Source organism: Vidua macroura, chromosome 20, assembly GCF_024509145.1.
Source record: "Vidua macroura isolate BioBank_ID:100142 chromosome 20, ASM2450914v1, whole genome shotgun sequence".
Lineage (NCBI taxonomy): Eukaryota > Metazoa > Chordata > Aves > Passeriformes > Viduidae > Vidua > Vidua macroura.
This window is the reverse complement of record NC_071590.1, coordinates 829389-851249: the sequence shown is the minus strand read 5'-3', so window position 1 is coordinate 851249 and position 21861 is coordinate 829389. Positions and strand designations below refer to the sequence as shown.

The 21861-nt window shown below is 61.7% G+C and overlaps 4 protein-coding genes across 7 annotated transcripts; 2 read left to right on the top strand and 2 right to left on the bottom strand.

Annotated features, from left to right (window-relative positions):
* Positions 1 to 28: 28 nt before the first annotated feature.
* On the bottom strand, positions 29 to 20167 carry LOC128817440 (claudin-4-like). Of its 3 annotated transcripts, XM_053995925.1 has the most exons (4): positions 18854 to 20167; positions 18485 to 18582; positions 17283 to 17387; positions 29 to 834 (listed from the first exon to the last, which is right to left on the bottom strand). In XM_053995925.1, the coding sequence occupies exons 3-4, from the start codon at positions 17283 to 17285 to the stop codon at positions 181 to 183; spliced, it is 657 nt and encodes a 218-aa protein (XP_053851900.1). In that variant the 5' UTR covers positions 17286 to 17387; positions 18485 to 18582; positions 18854 to 20167; the 3' UTR covers positions 29 to 180. The 3 variants fall into 3 exon arrangements, with proteins under 3 accessions (XP_053851900.1, XP_053851901.1, XP_053851902.1); XM_053995926.1 differs by lacking the exon at positions 18485 to 18582; XM_053995927.1 differs by lacking the exons at positions 17283 to 17387; positions 18485 to 18582; positions 18854 to 20167 and adding an exon at positions 7813 to 7921.
* On the bottom strand, positions 2811 to 4292 carry LOC128817443 (claudin-4-like). Its single transcript, XM_053995929.1, has one exon. It carries the CDS (start codon positions 4290 to 4292, stop codon positions 3663 to 3665), a length of 630 nt encoding a protein of 209 aa, XP_053851904.1. The 3' UTR covers positions 2811 to 3662.
* On the top strand, positions 11374 to 12467 carry CLDN3 (claudin 3). Its single transcript, XM_053995928.1, has one exon. It carries the CDS (start codon positions 11443 to 11445, stop codon positions 12085 to 12087), a length of 645 nt encoding a protein of 214 aa, XP_053851903.1. The 5' UTR covers positions 11374 to 11442; the 3' UTR covers positions 12088 to 12467.
* Positions 13211 to 16901, top strand: ABHD11 (abhydrolase domain containing 11). Of its 2 annotated transcripts, none has more exons than XM_053995922.1 (6): positions 13211 to 13306; positions 14084 to 14219; positions 14317 to 14490; positions 14903 to 15073; positions 15164 to 15345; positions 15626 to 16901. In XM_053995922.1, exons 1-6 carry the CDS (start codon positions 13212 to 13214, stop codon positions 15762 to 15764), a joined length of 897 nt encoding a protein of 298 aa, XP_053851897.1. In that variant the 5' UTR covers position 13211; the 3' UTR covers positions 15765 to 16901. The 2 variants fall into 2 exon arrangements, with proteins under 2 accessions (XP_053851897.1, XP_053851898.1); XM_053995923.1 differs by having other exon boundaries at positions 13220 to 13306; positions 14313 to 14490.
* Positions 20168 to 21861: the final 1694 nt, after the last annotated feature.

Sequence of the window (21861 nt, the reverse complement as noted above, 5' to 3'; positions counted from 1 at the left end):
GAGCCCAGGCAGCCTTGGTGGCACCAGGATGTTTATAGTCCCTGCCCTGGGAAAGGGCACATGTGGGGTCAGCCAGCGTGGGGATGGGCAGGAGGAGGGAGTGCAGGGGCAGGGTGTGGCACGGGATGCAGGACAGGGACAGTGGTGCTCTGCCTTGGGCTGGCACCTGGGCACAGTGGTTCACACATAGTCCTTCATGGCATAGCCCATTGGGCCGCAGGTTTTCACTCCCCTATACTTCTTGGGGTAGGGGTCCTGCTGGGACTGGGATCCTGAGCAGCACAGGATGCCCCCACCGAAGAGCTGCAGGGCACTGGAGGCCCAGCCGATGTAGAGGGCAGCCCCCAGCTCTCTCTTGAGGGCCTCAGGCACCATAGGGTTGTAGAAGTTGCTGACGATGCTGTTGGCAGACCAGGAGACGGGGATGAGCAGCATGATGCTGGCCATGATGAAGATAACACCTGCCACCGCAGAGATCCTGGTCTTGGTGCCGTTGTCATCCACACAGCGGGTGCAGTCAGCTCCCGAGAGTGCAATGAAGAAGGCAAGGAAGGCCACGAAGATGGAGGTGACGACCAGGGCTCGAGCAGCTTGCAGGTCAGAGGTGAGCTCCAGCAGGGAGTCGTAAGCCTTGCACTGCATCTGCCCCGTGCTCTCGTAGACGCAGTTCATCCATAGCCCTTCCCAGAACACCTGGGCCACCACGATGTTGGAGCCGATGAAGGCCGTCACCTTCCACATGGGCAGGGCACAGGTTAGGATGGAGCCCAGCCAGCCCAGTGCAGCCATCACCAATCCTCCCATCTGCATTGTCATCATCGCCATCGACAGCTCCTGCGGGGACAAGCATGGGTGTCACAGGCACAGCCCACAGCCAGGGACAGCACGGGCTTCATCTGCTGTGTCCTGCTCCCCACAAGGATGGGACTGGCTGCAGGACAGCATGGGGACATGAGTGACACAGGGACTTGAAAGACGTGGGGACATGAGTGGCATGGGGTGGTGCTGTAGGACAGGCTAGGGACACATGTGGCACTGAGGACCCAGGCCCCAAGGAGGCCAAGGTGCAGGAGTCCCCGTGTGTCACACTGGCCCCTACATTGTCCCCACAGCACAGTGCAGCCTCTGCCATCACCCCTTCCCAGGGCATGGCAAGTGTTAAGGAAGGGATGGCTTTTGGGGAGCAGGAGCAGGAGGGGGCTTGCTGTTCCCATCCCCCAGTGCTCCAGAGTGCAAACTCCCCACCCCACGCTCACCCCATGTCCTGCCCTGATGGCCATCCCCCAGTGCCCACCCCATGTCCCACTCCACCACGAGTGCTCAGCCTCCCTGGCCATAAGCCTTATGCCAGGGGTACAGGCAGGGAAGGCAGCCCCCCACACCGCTCAGCACTGCCTGCTCCCGGTTTGGCTTTGCCCTCACAGCCATCCTACAGTGCCCTTTGGACCCGGGATCTCCTCTCCGGGAGAAAATGGACCTGATCCCAGGTCTGGGGCTCAGCACCTTCTGCGGTACCATCCTGGAGAAGCCCCAGGAGCAGCCCCAAGAGGGCAAAGCCTGGTGAGGGGCTATGGGGTGGCATCCCTGGGAGAGGGGTGGTTGGTACAGGGACACATGCTGGGCACACTGGCAGCTCCACTGTGGTCACGTGTGACTGCTGTGGCCATGGCTCAGCCCACATCCAGCTCAGCCCCTCACGGAGCAGAGTTCACCCATGGGTGCCTATGCTGTGCTTGGCAGCTGGGACCAGCCGGGGTTTTATGGCCCTGAGCTCAGCAGGTATCGGTTGTGCCTGGCACACCCTGCAGCTCTTGCCAGAGGTTTCACCATCATTTCCCCTGTCTTGGTTTTGGTTTCTCCGGCCTCTCCTCTCCCGTTTTATCCCCACTCCTTACCCAGCACCTTTTATCCCTCAGGAGCCTGATGGACACTCAGCACTGGGACTTTGCATCCCCCAGGCCATGAAAGACTCTTTGGGCCAAAATCAGAGCCCTTCCCCTTGTCTCCAGGCAGGCAGGGGCCAGGATGGTGGCACCTTTCCCCAGCCAGTGGGACCTGGCCACACAAGACACCCAAAACAGGGTCTATGACCGCCTGCCTGGGGACAAGTGGTGTCTCCATGGATCCCCAGGGATGCTCGACAGAGCATTGTGCTCACATTTCCACCTGGCCACCGGCACCACAGGGTTACAGGCATATTTTCCACCATTCCCGTGCCCAGTGAAGGGACCGAGGAGCTGGGAGCCCTCCAGCCCTCAGATCCAGATGAGACACCTAGAGCTAGGCGGAGTCACCCCTCGTCCCCACAAGCCCCGAGGTGGGAAGGAAGGATGATCCCAAGCCAGAGCAGCACTTGCCGTGCCGGAAGCGAGATAGGCAAAACAGCCGGCGCTGCCCACGCTGGCCGCGGGGCGCTCCCAGCCGGGGCTGTGCGGCGGCACCGGGGCCAGCGCGCCCCGACCCGCCCCGGCCGGCGCCCGCCACCTTCTTCCTGCTCGGGTAGGAAGATCGCGGCGGGTCGGGCGTGGGACAGGCGTGGGACAGCCCTGATACCCCGTCCGGCGCCGCCAAGGTTTTGTGCCGTGGTAGCAGCCGCTGTCACCCCCGGGGCGGCCCGGGAGGGGAGCGGCCAGGGACGCCAGGGCTGGAACAGGCGGCGGGGATCTCAAGAGGCTCTGAAGAACAGATTTGGGTGATCTCTCAGGAGGACGGGAGCCCAGGGCACAGGAGGGCCGGGCTGTTCCACCACCGAGGCGGGTGTTGGAGAGGGTAAAGGATGGAGAGGGTAAAGAAGACGAGGCACAGCGGGGTCTGAGCAGCTGCCGTTTAATGCGGGAAGGCTGCACACAGGGAGGGACGGCAGCACAGCCAGGGGTACCGTGAGACCGCACTCCCGGCCCCGAGCACCCCACTCTGGGGCGATGGATAGGGTCGGGTCCGGGAGTCGCCCCCCACCACGCGGGGGCACAGCCCCGCTCCGGTCTCGCCTCCCCGACCGGTTTTCCCAGCCCGGCCGCTGCCTTCCCACTCCCAGGATAATGATGCCCCCGCCCTGGGGAGCTGCCGCGAGAAATCACACTCTGTACGGCCACTCCGAGCCCCGAAAGTAGGTCAAAGTCAAAATTTAGAGAACAGGCAGGTGACAGCCCCTGTTACCCCTCAAGACCCTGCCGGGGTTTGCAGAACCACTACGTCCCTGTGACCACGTGGGACAGGTTCGCTGTCCCTACCAGCACCGACACCGCCACCCACCCCGAGGGACAGACACGTCCCGGGAAGCTTCACGCGGGGAAAGAGAGCCCTGTGCCACCCGTGGGACGGGCTCGTGGGAGCTGTGTCACCACATGGCACACCCCGATACCGGGAGCCAGGAAATGCTCGAGGAGGAGATCAGGTGATGTCTCAGAGAAGATGCCTCAGCTGGATGCTCCGGGGGGAGCAGAACCCCCACCGCGGACAGCCAGGACAGGATCTCTTTGTCCCCTGTCTCAACCGAGATTAAAGAACCGGCTTCAACCCTGGTGGAACAAAGGCAGCTCTGTCTGCCTTCCCTCGCACCACCCCGGCGCCCGGCCGGTCCCAGCCCAGCCGGGGAGGTTGGGTGTCCCGGGAGGTCCCCGCGCCCTGGAGCGGCCGGGGGGCCCAGGCAGGCGCGGCGGCTCCTACACGTAGTTGCTGGCTGGCAGCGAGCGAGCAGCCGTGAACTTGGCGGAGTAGGGCTTCTCTCCGCGGGGGGGGCAGGTGCAGCACAGGATCCCCCCCCCCAGCAGCAGGAGCGCCGAGGCCGCCCAGCCCACGTAGAGGGACGAGCCCAGGTCCCGCTTCTGCGAGTCAGAGACCAGCGGGTTGTAGAAGTCCTGGATGATGCTGTTGGCTGACCAAGAGATGGGGATGAGGATGAGGATACCGGCGACGATGAAGATGATGCCGGAGAGGATCATGACCTTGGCTTTGGCGGTGTCATCCTCCACACAATTGGTGCATTTGCCGCCGGTGACGGCCAGCAGGGTGCCCAGGATGGCCAGGACGATGGCCACCACCACCATGGCGCGGGCAGCTTGCAGGTCCTGCGGCAGGGCCAGCAGCGAGTCATACACCTTGCACTGCATCTGCCCCGTGCTCTGCACCACGCAGCTCATCCACAGCCCTTCCCAGATGATCTGTGCCACCACGATGTTGTTCCCAACGAAGGCCGTCTCCCGCCACATGGGCAGTGCACAGCAGAGGATGGAGGCCAACCAGCCGATGACAGAGAGGGCAATGCCCAGCACCTGCATCCCCATGGAGGCCATCGCTCGCTGCCTGCTTCCCTGCCCGCCTCCTGCCGCGCAGTGCCGGCTGCCGGGACCATGGCAGGCATTATATGCCTTTGCCGAGGGAGGAGCGCCGCCGCAGCCGCCGGCCTGCTGCCGGCACCGGACGGAGGGGTAGAACCAGTTTCCCGGGATTCTTCCATTTGTATTTCTCCCTGCAGCGATGACACTTAATAACCCGGTTGCTCCCACGGAGGAGGACGCAGGGGACTGGGATCAGGCCACCCAGGTGTAGGAGTGCATGCCATTGCTGTGGGCAGGCAGGACATGCCCAGGGCAGCACTGGGGTTCAGCCTGGAATGCTAAAGGGGAAGAGCCGGTGCCCAGGCACCAGGATGTCTCTGCCATCCCTGCCAGAACCCTCTGCTCCATCACTTGGATGGGGTCCCTCCACGCCTTCATGCCTCAATTTCCCTCCAGCTCATAGTGACTGCTCCAACATCAGCCCAGCCTTTTGGCCTCCCATGGCCCCATGCTGGGGGAGGAGCACATTGTCCCCTCTGGCTGCTGGGCTCCGTGCCCAGCAGGACACAAGCGGCTCTTGTTTGCTCCTTGGCGTCCATACCAGCACTTCCAGCCCTCCATTAGGCCTCAGGCAGGAGGTGCCACCGCCCAGACCAACAAACCGGTTGGAGCGGCTGCCAGTTCCCCACGAAGGAGAGACAGCACTGCCTGGGGCAACAGGGGGACAGACCCCAAACCCAGCTCACCTGTGCTCCAGTGCCAAGCCACCCTCAGCCCCAGCTCTACCCGTGTCCCACTGCCTGCGTGGTGGGGTTAGGTGGGTTGGGGCTGTGAGGGGCAGATGTGGCCTCGAGCTGTCCCAGAGCCATACCCACTGATCCCACTGATCATACCCAGGGCCACACAGCCACACCCACTGATCCCTGCGCTGATGCCAATACCAATGCCAATACTGATGCCATACTGATGCTGACCTGTCCTCTTTTAATCCATGACTCCCACACAGGCTCCCTCCCTGCTCCCTCCAAGCCCCTGCACAGGCACAGCACAACATGAGACAGACGGCACAGACAGACAGACATTGCACTGTTTCATCACCCTAGCTTAATCCTGGGCCCCTGGAAAAGATAAGAGGAACTGAGATAATCTTAGATTTCCTGAGCACTGGGGTTACCATCCCAATCCAACCATTTGTGCTTATTGCTTGGTGTGATGGACTCTGGAGTTGCTACTGCTCATGCCAGGATGTCCCTGGGCATCATGTCCCAGTGTGGTGGGACAAGCCTGGTGGCCCATGCACTGCGCTGCCAGGAGGACGCCTGGGGACATGTCTCACAGCAGACCCCAGCCTAAGGAGATGGTCATGGTCCTGCCTGCCTGACTTGTGCCAGTGGAGCTGCCCAGGCTCCGTCCGTCTGTCCTGCTGGAATGCTCGCATTGCTGACATACCAGTGTGTCCACCCTGTAGCCAGAACCTTGTGGTCAAGGACTCCCTTTAATCTACAAGGCTCTGGAGCATCCCCGCCGGGGCCAGACTCTGCCTGAGGCTTTCACCTCCCAGCTGGCTGCTGTAACCACCGCATTATTTGGGGTTGGAGAGAGGCACACGCCCAAGTGTGTGTGTGGCTCACAGCGGCCGTGTCCCCGCAGGCACATGGGGACATGTCTCTGGGCTGGGGACAAATGGCAAGGTGGGGACAGGGATTCCCCCGTGCGTGGAGCATCAAAGCTTGAGCTGCTCATACTCCCCCTCGGAGGTAGAGCAGGCGCCAGCACAGCCTCTGACAGCCAATGAACTGTAATTAATGCTGGAACGTGACAAATATTCCACCTGGCAGCTGCCACGCAGGGGCAGCCCCTGTGCCCTTCCCCACATTCCCAAGTGACACACCCACCCGGACAGCACTGCCAGCCCTGTGTCCCCAACACTGCCAGACAGCAGGACCGTCAGACACCAGCTTGGCATGGAGGAGCAGCAGCCAACCCCAGAGCCCTTGGAGCCTGAGCATGGTGGTGCAGCACAGGGGGGACCACCAAGCGCCTCAGGACATGCCATCCAGGACAACCACTCCATGGACACCAGCCCCACACGGACACCAGCCCCACAGCCCTGTCCCAATGCTCATTCCCAGTGCATCCTGTAGGACCCCAGTCCCAGATTTTCCCCAATGTCACCTGCAAGGAGCCATGGCACAGGCACATGTCCTGGTGGGAACCACAGCCCAGTTGCTCAGCAGGAAGCTCCTCCACCCCAAAACAGGCTGCATTCAACCCATCCTGAGCCTTCACCACCCAGAACTTGCCCCAGCACCCACTCAGGTATGGATGCCTTGCCCCAAATGCAGTGGGATTTGAAGGACATGCAGGAGCCTGGGTTCCCATCCCTGTTATGCTGCACTAAGAGGCTTTGTGAGGGCAGAGCTCCCGTTCTGGCACATCCATCAGGAAATACCTTCTGACACTTTTCCTGGGTTCACCAGCATTGGGACACATTGCAGCCCGTCAGCTGGGCAGTGAGGCCATTCCCAGGCACAAAGGTGACATTAAACGTAGTGTCACCACAATGCCAGGCACTGCTGGGTGCAGAGCAGAGGCTGTGTTACCATGGCCTTGTTCAGGGTGGAGGAAACCCTGCAGGGAGAGGGCTTGGGGCATGAATCTCCTGCCAAAAAGGTCTTGGGGACATCCTCACCCAAGACACGGGTGTCAGTCCCACCTCACATACCCCACACCACTGAGGAGGGGAGAGCCCCTCATCCCCCAGGACCCACATATGGACCCACCAACCTGGCTACCTCAAGGTCCCAAAGAGGCAGGTGAGACTTGCCACCAAACGATGATCCACCAGGATCTCTGACTTCACATCTGCCAAGCAAGGCACAGCCAACAACCCTCCCACTCAGCCTCTGAGGAGTGGGGCAGCTTCTCCCCGCTGGAGGCCGAGGATTAGTTACCGGCAGCCCAGAGACTGAATGTTCCCAAAAAACATCCTTGCTCAACATAAATCCCTCCGACCGGCTCAAATATGCAGAGTCAGGTTGTTTATTGCTACGGGAAAGCAAAGTCTAATCAGGAGGGGAGTTGCACGCCAGCACCTGCGGGGTCCCTGCAGGTCCCCAGCAGGGAGAGAAGGGACCTTCGGCCTGAAGTCGCTCTGAAACTCAAAACTCTGTCCAGTTTCTATGCAACAAGTGGCTCCCAACAGGGAAAACACCCCTAAGCACTGCCAAGGTGGTTGGCAAAGCTTTGGGGGAGATGGTGGATCAGGAAGGGGGTCACGGGCCGTGCAATGGGAGCGTCCCCACCGGCGATGCTCGGAGGAAGCGGGATGCCACAGCAAAGCCCTGGGGAAGACGATCGGATCTGTCGGCGTGGGGATGCCCCAGGCATGGTTCAGCATCCCGCAGCAAGCCACCAGCCCCCTGACACATCCCGCTGGTCCACGTCCCCCGCCGCCCCCAGCCCCCGTGTGCCGCAGCCACCTCCCCGCCCCGCCGGCAGACAGAGCTGCCATTGATGCTCGGAGCCGCCTCACCTGCTCCCGCCGCGCCGAAGGGGCTCCAACAATGGGCTGCCTGTGTGCCCTGGCCGGGGCAGAGCCAGCAGCCCCGCGCCTGAAATATAAGCAGCCGAGGCGGCATTTACCGCCCCGGCCCCGCTCCCCCGGGGGAAAAAGCGCCGGCACTCCCGACCGCAGCGGCGGGGAACACCCCAACCCCGCCGCACACGTGAGTGGGACGCGGCCCCACGGCGCCCGGGGCGGTTTCTGCCGTCACCTCCTGCGCACCCCCGGGGTGCTGCCGGGTGCCGGTTGCATGGATGGGGGATGCTGCAGTGGGTGTCCCCCCTGTCAGCGCAGGTGTTCTTCCTTTGGAGCCACCAAAACGGTGATGCTCCCGTGACCTTTGGGTCTGACATTTGTTTGGGGTCTCTGCATCACAGTGGAGCAAATCTGTCACCACAGAGTTCCTGCAGCCACCACACTTCGTCCCCATCCCGAGGGACTCGGATACTCCTCATCCCTCCCTAGCTGTGCAGAAGTGCAGAGGGACTGCACCGGGGAGGGAGATGCAGCAGTTGGGATGGGGGTGCTCTCAGGAATCCCCCAGGGACGCTGGCCCTGCTCAGCTCCTCAGTAAACACTAGTGAGCTGGTTTGCTCACCACAAGAATGTGTCCTGCCGGGGGTGACCGGCACCCCGAAACCCCGGTGATTTGCCCCTTCCTCCATCGTGAGTCAGGCGGTGGCAGCTGCCCCAGGCCGGCACGACACTGGACACAGCCTGTACTTTGGGCAATTTGGGATGACAAAGTTGGACGCCGCGTGTGGGGCTCTGATTGCAGGGTCGGGGGCTGTGGTGTTTCACTGCCCTGTCCCACCCCAGCTCTGCCCCAGTAGCTCCTATCCCACATACCTGCATCGAGTATCCCATTCTTCTGCTGTCCCGCAGCCCTGCCTGGAATATCCTCCTTGTCCCATATCCCTATCCAGGGGTATCCCTCTCTCCTACCTCCCACTCCTGTGTGTGTTATCTCCCCTGCCCCATGCCCTGCTGTTGAGTATTCCCATTGTCTGACAGACCTGGGGATATAGCCCTGCCCCTACTCCTGTGCCCCACAGCCCTGTCTGGGGTGCCAACCTCCTTCCCCAGAGCCCCGTCTGGGGGTATAACCCTACTCCAAAGCCTTGCTTGGGGCATCCCCACACCCTGCAGCCCTACCTGGGGTCCCCTCCTGCTCCAGAGCCCTGCCAGGGGAACCCCTGCCCTCAGCCCTGCAGCCTCATGTGCACTGGGGGAGGGTGTGTATGTGTGCACCTGTACCACCACCTGTTCACCTCTGCCTCTGTGTCAGTCTCTGTATGTGTGAGTCTGAGTCTGCCTGTGAGTCTGTACGTGTGTCTGTCTGAACCTGTCTGTATGTCCGTGAGTCTGTGTGTGTCTGTGTGTCTGTGAATCTGTTGGTGAGTCTCTGTGTATCTGTCAATCAATATGTGAATGTCTGTTTGTCTCCATGTGTCTGTGTGTCTGTGTGTCCGAGTCTGTCGCTGTGTGTCCGTATGGCTACGTGTCCATGTGTTTCTGTGTGCGGCTGCATGCCAGGGCGCTGCTGCCAGCAGAGGGTGTGTGGGGTGTGTGTGTGTGAGTGTGTACCTGTGTGTGTGTGTGTGTGTCTGTGTGTGTGTGTGCCTGTACTTGTGTGTGTGTGTCTGTGGTGTCTCTGTGTGTGTATGTCTGTGTGCGTGTGTGTACCTGTCTCTGTGTGTCTGTGTGTGTGTGTGTGCCTGTACTTGTCTGTGTGTCTGTGTGTGTGTGTGTGCCTGTACTTGTCTGTGTGTCTGTGTGTGTGTGTGTGTCTGTGTCTGTGTGTCTGTGGCTGTGTGGCTGTGTGGCTGTGTGTCTGTGTCTGTGTACCTCTGTCTGTGTGTCTGTGTGTCTGTGTACCTCTGTGTGTCTGTGTGTCTGTGTCTGTGTCTGTGTGTGTGTTGACCTGCGCCTGTGCACTCCCGCACCCTGGGGCCGTGGGCACTCCCCTGCCTGCACACATGGGGCCCTGTGACAGCACTGGACCGTGGGCACCCACCCCGAAGTGCCCCCGAGGGCTAGGACCCCCAGCGCCCCCAGCAACAAGGGCACAGAACCCTGGGGGCTGCTTGCACGGGCTGGGTCAGCCCTTGGTATCCCCAGCTGGCTGTGGGGATTTTTGGTGCCCTCAGGGGGATGATCACGGTACAGTGGGGGAGCAGAAGCTCACCCAGCCAAGTACAGGGTATTTTGGGGATGTCGTGGGTTGGCAGAGGCTGGATATGGGGGTATTGGGGTGTCACAGCATGGTGGAGGTCAGACATGGAGTGCTGCAGGGGGCTGGAAGGCAAGCAGGGTGGATATGGGGTGCTGGGGTGACAGGGGGTGACAACAGCTGACCCAGATATATATTGGGTATCAGGGTGCTGTGGGGTGACCCCGCTGGCTATAGGGGTTCAGAGTGCTGCAGGGCAGTAGAAGGTGCCACCTGTGTAGCGCCCAAATCCAAGCCCTCTGGCTATGGGGTGTTGGGATACTGTGTGGGCAAACAACGCCAACCCCTCTGGCTGTGGGATGTCAGGGTACTGTGGGGTACAGCCAGGCAGCTGCAGGGCTCCCCCCCACCCCCCATCCCAGCTGCACGGCGCCAGCTGCCAGCATCCCACCGCGCTCTTGAGTAGTTAATAAGTTGTAGAGGAGATTTTTGGAGCAGACAGGGAACAGGTAGGAGCAAGCCTGTGTCCAGCAGCCACATTCCTGGGGGAGGGGGACTGGAAGCACTGGCACTACCCCCGGCATGCAAGGCTGGAGGGGGAAACATGCACCCCACAGCCATGAGGCTGTTGCTGCCAGGTCTGAAAGGATTGCTCATGCCTTGGGATATTTTTCCCTTTGCTGGGTGCCAGCTCAGGTTGTCAGGGTGATGCTGCCGGGATGGTTACGTGCATTATCTGCTTCCTTCAAGGTCACAAGACTTGTGCAGGATGAGTAAAGATATTTATCAGTCAGTCAGAGGATCTCTGAGAGTGCTCCCAGCCCAGCAGGGTGGGAACAGGAGGGGCCGGGAGGGGTTCCTGCTGGGCCGGGAGCACCCGCAGGTCCCCTGGAGCAGTGACACAAACCTCATAGCATGGCAGAGGGGTTGCACTTTGCACGGTGATGCAAATGTGCCCAACGCTCACTGAACCCCAGTTAAACGTGAGCACTGACAACAAATCAACAAACCCTGACCTGCCACATTTCCTCCATGAGGGAAAGGTGAACCCTTGGGATTTCCAGGTCCACAGAAGGGCTTTGGTGGGAATGAGCATGGTGGTAGTGCTTCCCGATACCCATCGGCCGAAACCAGGGGATGGCTGTGGCAGGTGGCTTTTCTCCTCCTCCCGCCCTTCTCTGGTTACCCGGCGCCATCTCTGCAAACAAAGGGGAGGGTGTGGGACACAGGTGACGGTGACGGAGGAGCAGAGAGGAGCGTCCAGCAGCCAGCACTGAAACCCCACCCCGGGGCCAGGCCATATAAATAGCACTGCGCACAGGTGTAAGCCGATCCCCCGGCTGCAAGCGGCGGCGGGTGGCGGCGAAGGTCTCGGTCCGTGGGTTCTTCTCTGCCATTGCCTGCAGCGTGTCACTGAACCATCCACCATGTCGATGGGGCTGGAGATCGGCGGCGTGGCCTTGTCCGTGCTGGGTTGGTTGTGCAGCATCATCTGCTGCGCGTTGCCCATGTGGAAGGTGTCGGCCTTCATCGGCAACAACATCGTGACGGCCCAGATCCTCTGGGAAGGGCTGTGGATGAGCTGCGTGGTGCAGAGCACGGGGCAGATGCAGTGCAAGGTCTACGACTCCATGCTGGCGCTCCCGCAGGACCTGCAAGCCGCCCGCGCCCTGCTGGTGGTGGCCATCATCTTGGCCGTCCTGGGCTTAATGGTGGCCATCGTGGGTGCCCAGTGCACCCGCTGCGTGGAGGATGAGAGCACCAAAGCCAAGATCACCATCGTCTCCGGTGTCATCTTCCTCCTCTCTGGTGTCATGACCCTCATCCCTGTCTGCTGGTCAGCCAACACCATCATCCGGGATTTCTACAACCCACTGGTGATTGAAGCGCAGAAGCGGGAGCTGGGCACTTCGCTCTACGTAGGCTGGGCAGCCTCCGCACTCCTGCTGCTTGGGGGGGGGCTGCTCTGCTGCTCCTGCCCCCCCAAAGACGACAGGTACCCCACGGGCAAGGTGGCCTACTCCGCCCCACGCTCCGCTGTCACTAGCTACGACAAGAGGAACTATGTCTGAGCACCCCCAGGGTCCCCCGGCACCCCTCGATATCCCCCACCCCACCCACCCACCCCGGGACCCTCATTGCCCTCCGTGGGGCCCGGGGGCGGCAGCGCCGGGGCGGGGGGGGGCGCGAAGGAGGGGACGGGGACAGCCGCGGGGTCAGGGCCGGGCTGTGTAAATAGAGACAGTTTCGGTTAAACACGAGGCAGTTTCGGGTCGGCGGGAGAAGCGGCACCCGGCGAGGTCCTGCCATGCCGATGGGGCAGGATGGGGACGGGATGGGGACGGTGTCCCCCTGCTGTGTCCCTCCATCGCTGCTGGCCCGGCACCGTCTGTCCCTGTTACGCGTGGTCTGTACCGGTTACATTTGTCAATAAACGTGTCCTGTTTTGGTACCCGAGTGTCCTTGAGATGTGCGGCACGATCGAGGTGGGCACAGGGAAGGGGAACACGGCGGTCCAGCCCCCCAAGACACCCCACACAGCCTGCTACGGCGGCACCCGAGTGGCACCCGGCTGGGGACAGAGGGCTCCGCCGCAGCGCGCCAGGCGTCCCTGCTCGGGGTGGGGACCCGTCGTCCCCCTGCATTCCAGGGGCAGCTCCCCGGGAACGGTCGGGGCAGGAAGCAGCGGAGGAGCCGCTGGATGCCGCAGGGACACTCCCTACCCGCAGTCCAAAGTCTGGGGCCGCCGGGGGGGCCGCGAGGCGCTTCCCTCGCCTGAGAGCCGCGCTGGGGCGAGGCCGCCCTGCTCGGCCGCTCCCTCCCGCCCGCCGCCACGCTCCAGCGGGCAGGGACAAAGGGGCAAGAGCCGCCGCAGGAGCGCGGAGCCAGTCCTGGGGAAAGCGAGGCCGGGGGCGGCGAGTGCGGGGCTGAGCCGGCCGGTCCCGCTGTGCCTGCGGGCGACAGCGGGCGGAAGAACCCTGCGGAACCCCCGCCGCTTGCATGGAGCCGGCCCGCCCGGCTCACTTGCCCCGTTGCCCGCTCCGGTGCGCGCGGGGGCAGCAGCGGGAGCGGCCCCGCCGTGACCCTCCCCGTGCGCGCTGCCGCCGTCCTGCCGCGGGGGGGCGCCCGCCACCGGCGGGGCGATCCGCGCACGCGTCGTCACGGCCCGCGCGCCGCCGCCGCCGCCGCCGCCGCCATGATGCTCCGCCGGCTGCCCCGCGCCCCCGCCCCGCCGCCCCTCTCGCGCTCCCTCCCGCAGCCCGCCGCCGCTGCCGCCCGCTCCGTGGCCACGTAAGGGCCCGGCCGCGCACGGGGTGGGGCGGGGGCGGTGGGAGCTGTCCCGGGGGGGGAAATCCCGCGAGCAGGGGCGTGGCCGTCACAATGGTGCTGGCCACGCCTCCCTCGAGCCACGCCCCTTGCATCAAGGTTCCTCACGCGGGCTTGACCACGCCCCCTACCCGCCTGCCCTTGGCCCAGCCCTGGCCGCGCTCTCACGGAATGCCCGGCTGGGCCAGGCAGGAGGGGACCACAGAGGGTCACTGGTGCCACCTCCCCTGCTCAGGCAGGGCCATCCCAGAGCACAGGGCACAGCACTGTGTGCAGAGGGCTCTGGAGTATCCCCGCCGAGGGAGACTCCAGCCCCTCCCTGGGCAGCCTGTTCAGGGCTGGGCACTGCCCAGGGCAGAAGTTCTGCCTCCTGGGCAGGGGCAGTTCCTGGGCTCAGGCCCTGCCCGTGGCTCTGGTGCCACTGCTGGGCCCCGGAGCAGAGCCTGGGCCCTGCTCTGCCCTCCCTGCACACAGGGACAGCCAGGCCTGAGGGCCCCTCTCAGCTGGGGCTCCTCTCCAGGCTGAGCAGCCCCAGCTCCCCCAGCCTTTCCTGGGCACAGAGATGCTCCAGGCCCTCCTCATCCTCACAGCCTGAGCTGGCCCGGCTCCAGGAGCTCCATGTCTCCCTTTTCCTGAGGAGCCCAGGACTGGACACAATACTCCAAATGTGCCTCACCGGGGCTGGGCAGAGGGGCAAGGCTCACTTCCCCTCTGGCCATACCCCATTCCTGCCTCCTGCAGTGCAGTGCCCCTGACCCATGTGGAGGTAGAGGGTCACAAGGATCGACCACCCCTCGTCCTGCTCCATGGCCTCTTTGGCAGCCACAGCAACTTCCAGACAGTGGCCAAGACACTGGTGCGCCGTGGTAGCGGCAAGGTGAGACCCAGGGGTGGGGGGAGGCGCAGCACACAGGGAGGGGTCCGGGGTCATGTTGGGCAGTGCCTGTGGTGACATGCTGCCCCTGCCCAGGCAGGTGCTGACATTGGATGCCCGGAACCACGGCAGCAGCCCCCACAGCCCCGTGATGACGTATGAAGCAATGAGCCTGGACGTGCAGCATCTCCTGAGCCGCCTGGGCATCACCAAGTGCATCCTTGTGGGACACAGCATGGGGGGCAAGACGGCCATGACGCTGGCCTTGCAGCGGGTCAGCAGGCACCGGGGTGGGAGTGGGGTCACAGGCTCAGGAAGTTCCAGGGGGGGCTGTAGGAAGGGGATGGTACCTTCTGAGACTGTTCACCATGGCCAGCCTTGCCCCCAGCTCCACAGGGACTTGTCTGTATCAGGGTAGGTGGTGTAAGCCAGGCTACAGGAGCAGGAGCAAAATCTTTGTCCACCAGCCCATGCTCTGCCCTGTCCCTCCAGCACCAATTGTGAGGGAGCTTGGAGATCTATGCCGAGCACGACGACTCTGGGAAGGGCACATGGAGGTCACTGCTGAGACAGGAGGGAGCAAAGAGCCTCCAGGGAATCTGTCTGGGAGTGGAGCCCTGTGCCCACTCCCTCTGGGGAGATCTTGGGAGATCCTGGCATCTGATCTGCCCTGCTTGTGTCTCCAGCCAGACCTGGTGGAGCGCCTCATCTCCGTAGACGTTGGTCCTGGCTCAACCGCCCCCGTGTCCGAATTCTCTGCCTACATCTCAGCCATGAAGGAGGTGAAGGTCCCGGCGGGGCTGTCCCGCTCAGCAGCACGCCAGCTGGCAGATGACCAGCTGCAGCCCGTGGTCAAGGTAGGAAATCCCGTGGGAGATGGGGAGGAGGGAGAGTGCCAGGACATCCTGTTTTGTTGCTCTAGCAACAATGATCCCCTTCCATGTCAGCTCCCACAGCTGAGACAGTTCCTCCTCACCAACCTGGTGGAGGTGGAAGGCTGCTACATGTGGCGGGTGAACCTGGAGGCTATTTCCCGGCACCTGGCAGATCTCATGAACTTCCCTGTCTTCCACAAGCCATATCCTGGTCCTGCACTCTTCTTGGGAGGGTCCGACTCGCCCTATATCAGGTGAGACTGGAGAGAAGTGGTTCCAGGTCTGTGGTTTGACCTTTTGTGCTCTTTGCAGCTGCCAAGAGTGGGAGGAGCCCTGGGATGGGGAAGGTCCTGAGCAAGGGCTGTTCCTCCAGCAGCCAGTGACATCAACATGCTGGAGCAAGGGGGAACCTGGGGGCCCCCTGAGCTTTCCCAGCAGGAAAGGAGTCATATCTGGGATCATCCTCTGCTTGGGGAGGGTGAGGGAAGACACCAGGAGGGATCTCTGATCATGGCATGTTCCCTTGTCCTGCAGCTCCAGAGACTACCCAGAGATCCAACGTCTCTTCCCCAAGGCAGAGATCCAGTACATTAAAGGTGCAGGCCACGTAGTCCATCAGGATAAATTTGAAGAATTCATCACTGCTGTCCTCAATTTCCTGCCACAGCTGTAGCACTGGGGACCAGGGTTTCTGCAAGGACCATGTGGGTCCTGAGGAGCTCTGGACAGTGATGCAGGGCTCGGGCTCTGAGGATGGGCTCAGCTGGAACTGGCTGCCTTACTGTAGTCTGATCCTACCTGCAAGACCTTCTCCCATCCTGGTTCTCCTGCAGCCAGAGCAGAGAGGCACCTGCATCCTGCTGTGATCTCCTGCCACCTCTAAGGGACATGGGGTGCTACCAGCTCAGGACACTGTCCTGCATGCACAGGTGTGTCAGGCACACAGAGGGGGCAGGAGAACCCTCCTGTTTTCCTGCTGCCAGACCCTTCCATGGATCTGGCTGTGACTTTGCAGAATGTGCAATAAAGCTGAATCCATGCCAAGGCAGAACAGGGGTTGGATGTGGCCATGGTGGGCAGAGCATGTGTGGGGGCACAGGATGGGGTTCTTAGATGGCAGCAGGGATGCTGGTAGGAGATGACAGCTGGACTGGGCCCTAATGTGACAAGCTGCGGGAGCAGTGCACATGAGACATGGGTTTGAGGATCTTCCTTGGCTTCTCCAGGGGAAATTTCATCCTTGCCCTATGCCTGGGGCAGTGTAAGGACTGGGGAGTGGGGGAATCTGCCTCCTGAGCAAGGAGCATGTTTGTCCAGGCTGTCCAAAAGGCAGGCGTCACTTCACCCCTGAGCTCCTGACAATTTCTTCCCTCCCACCTGCTCTGCATCCTCTCAAGGCAGCATAACACCCACCAACCATGGGCTGGAGGCAGGGGAGTAGGGTGTCTGCTGCAAAATTGCCTTTATTGGACAACTGGTAAAGCCAGGGACAGGGCAGAAGTGACTATGGGGGTGACAGATCATCTCTGTCACAACTTGGGACATGCTGTGTGAGTGGAGAGTAGAGAGAGACACTAACCATCTCTGCTTTTGCTGCTCCAGAGCCATGTGTCTGCTGCTCCCTGGGATGAGTCTGCTTAATTTGGGGTTGTTTGGAGACCCCAAAAGGGAGGGAGGACAGAAGACTGAGGATGTTTTATTCCAGGTCTGGCTGTAGTTGCCTAGCAGAGTGGGCACCAGGGACTGCTTTGGAGATTTGTTGTGTTTCTGCAGAGCTGTTCTTGTCTCTCCTCTCCTCTCCTCTCCTCTCCTCTCCTCTCCTCTCCTCTCCTCTCCTCTCCTCTCCTCTCCTCTCCTCTCCTCTCCTCTCCTCTCCTCTCCTCTCCTCTCCTCTCCTCGAGTTTTCTACTATATCACCCTCAAATTAAAACACTTTTGCTCTCCGTGTATTATTTTTTTTCCTGTGAAGAATGTCAGACCAATAACTCCAGAGTCACAAATTAGTTCCTTGGGTGCCACCAGCCAGCTGGGGGTGGGGTCTGGCCCCAGCTATCAGCACACAAGACCTTTGGACTAAGCCATGACCTCTGGAGCCCAGAATCAGTGGGGGATTTCTCCCCACACCTTCCTGTTGGCCAGGTACCAGGTTTGGGGCACAGACAGAAGGCAACTGCAAGGTGAAGAGTCTCACCATGGCAGGAGATCAGCAGCCTGAGAAGATGAAGAGCTTTCAGAACATTGTAGTCCATTCTTGTGATGGCATCTGCTGAGGGAGCATAGGGCAGCATTGTTGGACCTGGGGTGAGAGAGACAGCAGGGAGGAATGAGAGCAGCTCTGTTCCTGCATGGGAAGGGTACAGGGAATTCAAGAGACATCCCAGGGGTATGTCCAGGCGTGTGTCTGCTGGCACAAGGGATGCCATGGGCTGCACTAACTCACTGGGCTCTATGCCTGTCAAGTGTCAGGGTGCTGATGCCTCCAGAGATCCAGCTGACTCCTCAGGCAAAACCAGCCCCCCTTTTGACAGCCTGCTCCCAAGGAGCCTGCCAAGAAACAACCTGTCCTGGTCTGAGCTCTGCTCCAAGCAGGACGTCTGATCCTTGGCACAACTGCAGTTAACCACAAACCCCACCTTTAGGAAAACCTCTGTGGCTGTTGCAGGCATGGCTTTGAAACTGCTCTATCAGGCATTGGGTAGAAATAGAGCCTGTTGATGACCTGCAGGACATGGTATCTGGGGTGACAGAAGACGTCAAGTGTGACTTCACTGGTGTCCCTCACTACAACAGTGATTAATGCTGAGTGCCAGACCAGGAGACTGGGGCATCTTCTCCAAGATCATTCTATCTGGCCCACCTGACCAACAGCACAGAAAAAGGACAGGGCATCCTAAGGAAGACACAAGTGATGTGAATATTTTCTTCAAGCCTCTGCTCTGGTGTTCTCCCAGCTGCCATGCTAGCATGGCCTGGAACCATCTGAGACCCAGCAGGAGAACCCAATTTCCACGGCAGTGGTTGGCGGGGGAGATAAAACTGGCAGGAGGAGTGCAGGCAGAGCCGCGGGAGGGTGGGGGTAGGAGCTCCGCCTCCAGGGAGCACCAGGGAAGGCGGTCACAAAGCTCTGGCCCTGGTGCTGCTACAAGGGATCTGCGGGTGACCTGAACAGTAGTGGGGTTCTCTGCAGTAAAGGCTGGACTCAATGACCTCAAAGGTCTTTTCCAATCTAACTTATTCTGTGACCTCCTGCCCTGCTCCTTGGTCGGCAGGCCCCTGGCTCCCTTCAGCCCATGCCTGCTCCATCAGGGTGGCCGGGCTATACTCCAGCCCTCCTCTCATCTACCCTGCCCACAGCATGTGGGCTCCTCCTGGCCCTGATGTCGCACTACTTACTCAGGGAGTACTGCCGGGTCCCGTGCTGGCCCTGGACACCAACGGGGACTAAGGGGGCACCTCAGTGTCAGGAAAGGCCAGTGGCACAGCAGAGGGCCCTGCAAGCAGAAAGCCCTCAGTTACACTGGGAAGTGCCTGCAGCAAGAGGGGCTGTTGCAGGGCAGGGCCCCTCGGGGGCCCCTGTTCAGGCCCAAGGGGGACAGCCACCCCCACGAGCTCTGTCATCACAGGGTGGCAAGGGGGTGTCAGGGTAGTGATACCCAACTGCCCCTTGCCTTTGAGCCTCAGACACTCCCCAGGGCTGGACCCTACTCCAGCATCCCACTGGAGACTCTGGACAGGAGCAGACCACAGCCCTTCATCTCTCACCTGATTCAGCTCAGATCCAGCTGCTCCACCATCCTGAGGCTGTCACTGAAGATCTGGCTGGCCTTGGTGCCCTTTCTGAAGCACAGTGTTGTGGAGCCAAGCCTTATCCACATGCATTTGCATTGGTCCTGAACCTCTTCCACCTGACCAAGGCTCAGAACCCCTGGGGTCAGCAGGCTGTCCAGCACCCCAGAGATCACTGGGTTGCTCACATGCTCCACAAAGTCTTTCTGCACATTCTGGAGCAGCTCCTCTTCAGGATCTGCCCTATAGCTCCAGCTGCCCCACCACTCCCTCCAGGTGCTGCCTCCTCCCTGTCACCTCTCTACCTGCTCCCCCTGCCCTATTGCCAATCCAGGGTGCTGCTCCCTCCTTCATTTTCCAGCCCAGAGGTTTTTCCTGCCATCACTCGCCTCCCCCTTTTCCCACACATTTTTCCCAGGGAAATTGCCCAAAGCAATGCATTTGCAAAGATTCAACATCTGTGGGACAAGGAGGAAGAGGTGCCCTGCACCTCTCAGAGGCAGGCCTGGGACAGCTCTGCTCACAGCTGGCACCAGGCAGGGATGGTTGTCCTCTGTCGAGGACCAACATCCCTTTGTCCACACCCCCAAACCCTCCAGACCTGTCTGGGGCTGAGCTCAGCTCATCCTTTCCAGGGGCTGTACAGAGACACTGCCTCAGGCAGCAACACTTCGTGCTGGCAGTTGGGAACACTGGAACAGCTGCCCAGAGAGGCCGTGGGGTTTCCCTCTCTGGGGACACTCCAAACCCACCCAGACGCCTTCCTGTCACCTGCTCTGGGTGACCCTGCCTCGGGTTGGACTGGGTGATCTCCACAGGGCCCTTCCAGCCCCAACTACTCTGTGATGCAGCCCGCAGGATCCTGGAATGTAAAACCCAGGCTGTGAGAAAGCCTGAGATTGCCCCTAATCACATTAGCGGGGCTGGTCCGGGCAGGCTGAGGATGTGAAAGGCAGAAGTAACGCCAAAGCTCGGGAAGTGCAGGGATGAGGCGAGGGGCAAAAGCCATCCAGCCCCGGGGGAGGCACATCCAGGCAGAGAGAAGCAGCCACTGCCAGAGGCTGAGCGGGGCGATAGAACGGGGAGGCCTCACGATCTCTTGACCATTCAGGGGACTTCCGTAGAACGCGAGGCCTGGCCCGGAGGCAGCGACCCCGCACCATCCTGCCCCGGCAGAGGCACCGGAGGCGGCCCCGCCCCACCGATGCCCCGGGATTTTTCCCGCGGGCGCTGCCCGGGACCGCTCGGGCCGCCCTGGGCCCAGCCGGGCTGACGGGGCCGCCGTCACCGGGCGGTCACGTGACGGGACGGCCCAGCCACCCCCCGCTTCCGCCGCCCGCCCGCCCTTTCTGAGGCACGGCGCTGTGCGGCCGCCGATTGGCTGCGGCGGGACGCGCTGTGATTTCTCATTGGCCGTCGGCCGACGGGCACCGCCCCCTCTTGTGTCACGGGATAGGCCTGGCGGGATGGCGAGTGGGCGTGGCCCGGCGACCGGCGGCGCTGGGCGGGGACGCGTTCTCTCTGCTGATTGGTCAGTGGCGCCGGCGGTGCCGGGCGCTGATTGGCCGGGGCGCGCGGGCCGGCGGGGGGGGCCGGGCGGGAGTTGCACGCGGCAGAGGCGGGAGCGGCGCGGCCGGAGCCGGGCGGGACCCACCGGGACAGGTGAGGCCGGGGCTGCCCGGGACTCTCCGCCCCCGCTCCCCTCCCGCCGCCCTGGCACCCAGCGCCGCTCCTCGGGCCGCCGCCCACCGCGGCCCCGCTCCTTCTCCCCGCCGCCCGGTGAGCGCGGCCTCCCCGGGGCCTGTCCGTGAGGGGCGGCACCGCCCGGTGGCAGCGGCGCTGAGGCGGCGGCGGCCCTGCGGGCCGGGCTGCACCGGAGGTTCCGCGGTGTCGCCGGCGGGCGGAGGCGGGGTCGCAGTCAGACCGAGGAACGGGGCGCGGAGCTCCCACCGGGGCCGGCCCTGTCCGCTCCGGCCCTTCCCCGGGCCGAGCTGCGGGCGCGGCTCGCCTGCCTCTCCTGTCCACCCGCGCTGGGGCCGTGCCGATCCCGCCTGGAGGTGCCTGGCGGGTGGGAGATTCTTGTGCCACAGCGATCCGGAGTAGCGGCACGGAGCTGGTTCTCTTTCGCATGCGGTGGGTTTGCCCGGTGCCCCCCTGGAGGCCGCATACGGCTGTGTTTGGGGCAGGTGCCTCCCCTCCGTGTTGGGTCGGAGCTGGTTGTGTGCTGGTTTGGAACTGAGGCTGGCTGGAGTTTGGTGTGGAGATGGTGATGCAGGTTTGACATTTATTTAGAACCCCCTCTGCTGTGTTGTAAACACTGGCTTCCCTAAAGCAGCTGATGTGATGCCTTTGGGGTTTCCTGCTGAATTAACTGAAGTGGAATGAACTCTAAATAATCCATGGTAAATTGGAGAATCCTGGAACGTTATTGGGCATGTTATGTTAACTGTCTCATAAGGATCCTGATGGTGATTTTGGCAATTACTTGAAGGAAGCTGACAGGTAAAAGCTGAGGAACTGCATGAGCAACTCAGAGTGCTGAGTAAAAAATGGGAAATGAGAATCCGACACTGTGGCCTGGTTAGTTTGGCAGTGGACTTTGGGGAGACCACATGTGTTTTACCAGAAAAAAGAAACTTCAGGAAGAGTCTGAAATGGGAACAGAGAAGCAAGGGAGGGACAAGTGGGATCTGTCCTGGGAAGCAGGAATTTTTGCCTGGGTTCATGGAATGTACTGAACACAGGGAGCTAGGCTGGAGGTGCTCTTTGGTACCTCACTGAGGAGGAGGAGAGGGAGTGTTAGCTCAGCTGCCACACTGGTGCAAAAGCTGCTGTGCCCAAGTTTGGTCTTTGTGTGTGGTTCAAAGCTGGTGGAAAGCTGGGCAGAGTTTGGAGATGTATGAGGTGGGAATAAAGGTGAAAAAGCTGCCATGTGGTGCTGAGAGAACTCCATCTGCTTTCTCCAGCAAGAACTTGAGAGAAGA

What these genes read in the sequence shown, in the direction of transcription:
- LOC128817443 (XM_053995929.1), bottom strand. Translation starts at nt 4,292, where the DNA reads ATGGCCTCCATGGGGATGCAGGTGCTGGGCATTGCCCTCTCTGTCATC.
- CLDN3 (XM_053995928.1), top strand. Translation starts at nt 11,443, where the DNA reads ATGTCGATGGGGCTGGAGATCGGCGGCGTGGCCTTGTCCGTGCTGGGT.
- ABHD11 (XM_053995922.1), top strand. Translation starts at nt 13,212, where the DNA reads ATGATGCTCCGCCGGCTGCCCCGCGCCCCCGCCCCGCCGCCCCTCTCG. An exon ending in TGCGCCGTGGTAGCGGCAAG is followed by an intron (nt 14,220 to 14,316) that starts GTGAGACCCAGG and finishes CTGCCCAGGCAG; the next exon opens with GTGCTGACATTGGATGCCCG. An exon ending in TCCGACTCGCCCTATATCAG is followed by an intron (nt 15,346 to 15,625) that starts GTGAGACTGGAG and finishes CTTGTCCTGCAG; the next exon opens with CTCCAGAGACTACCCAGAGA.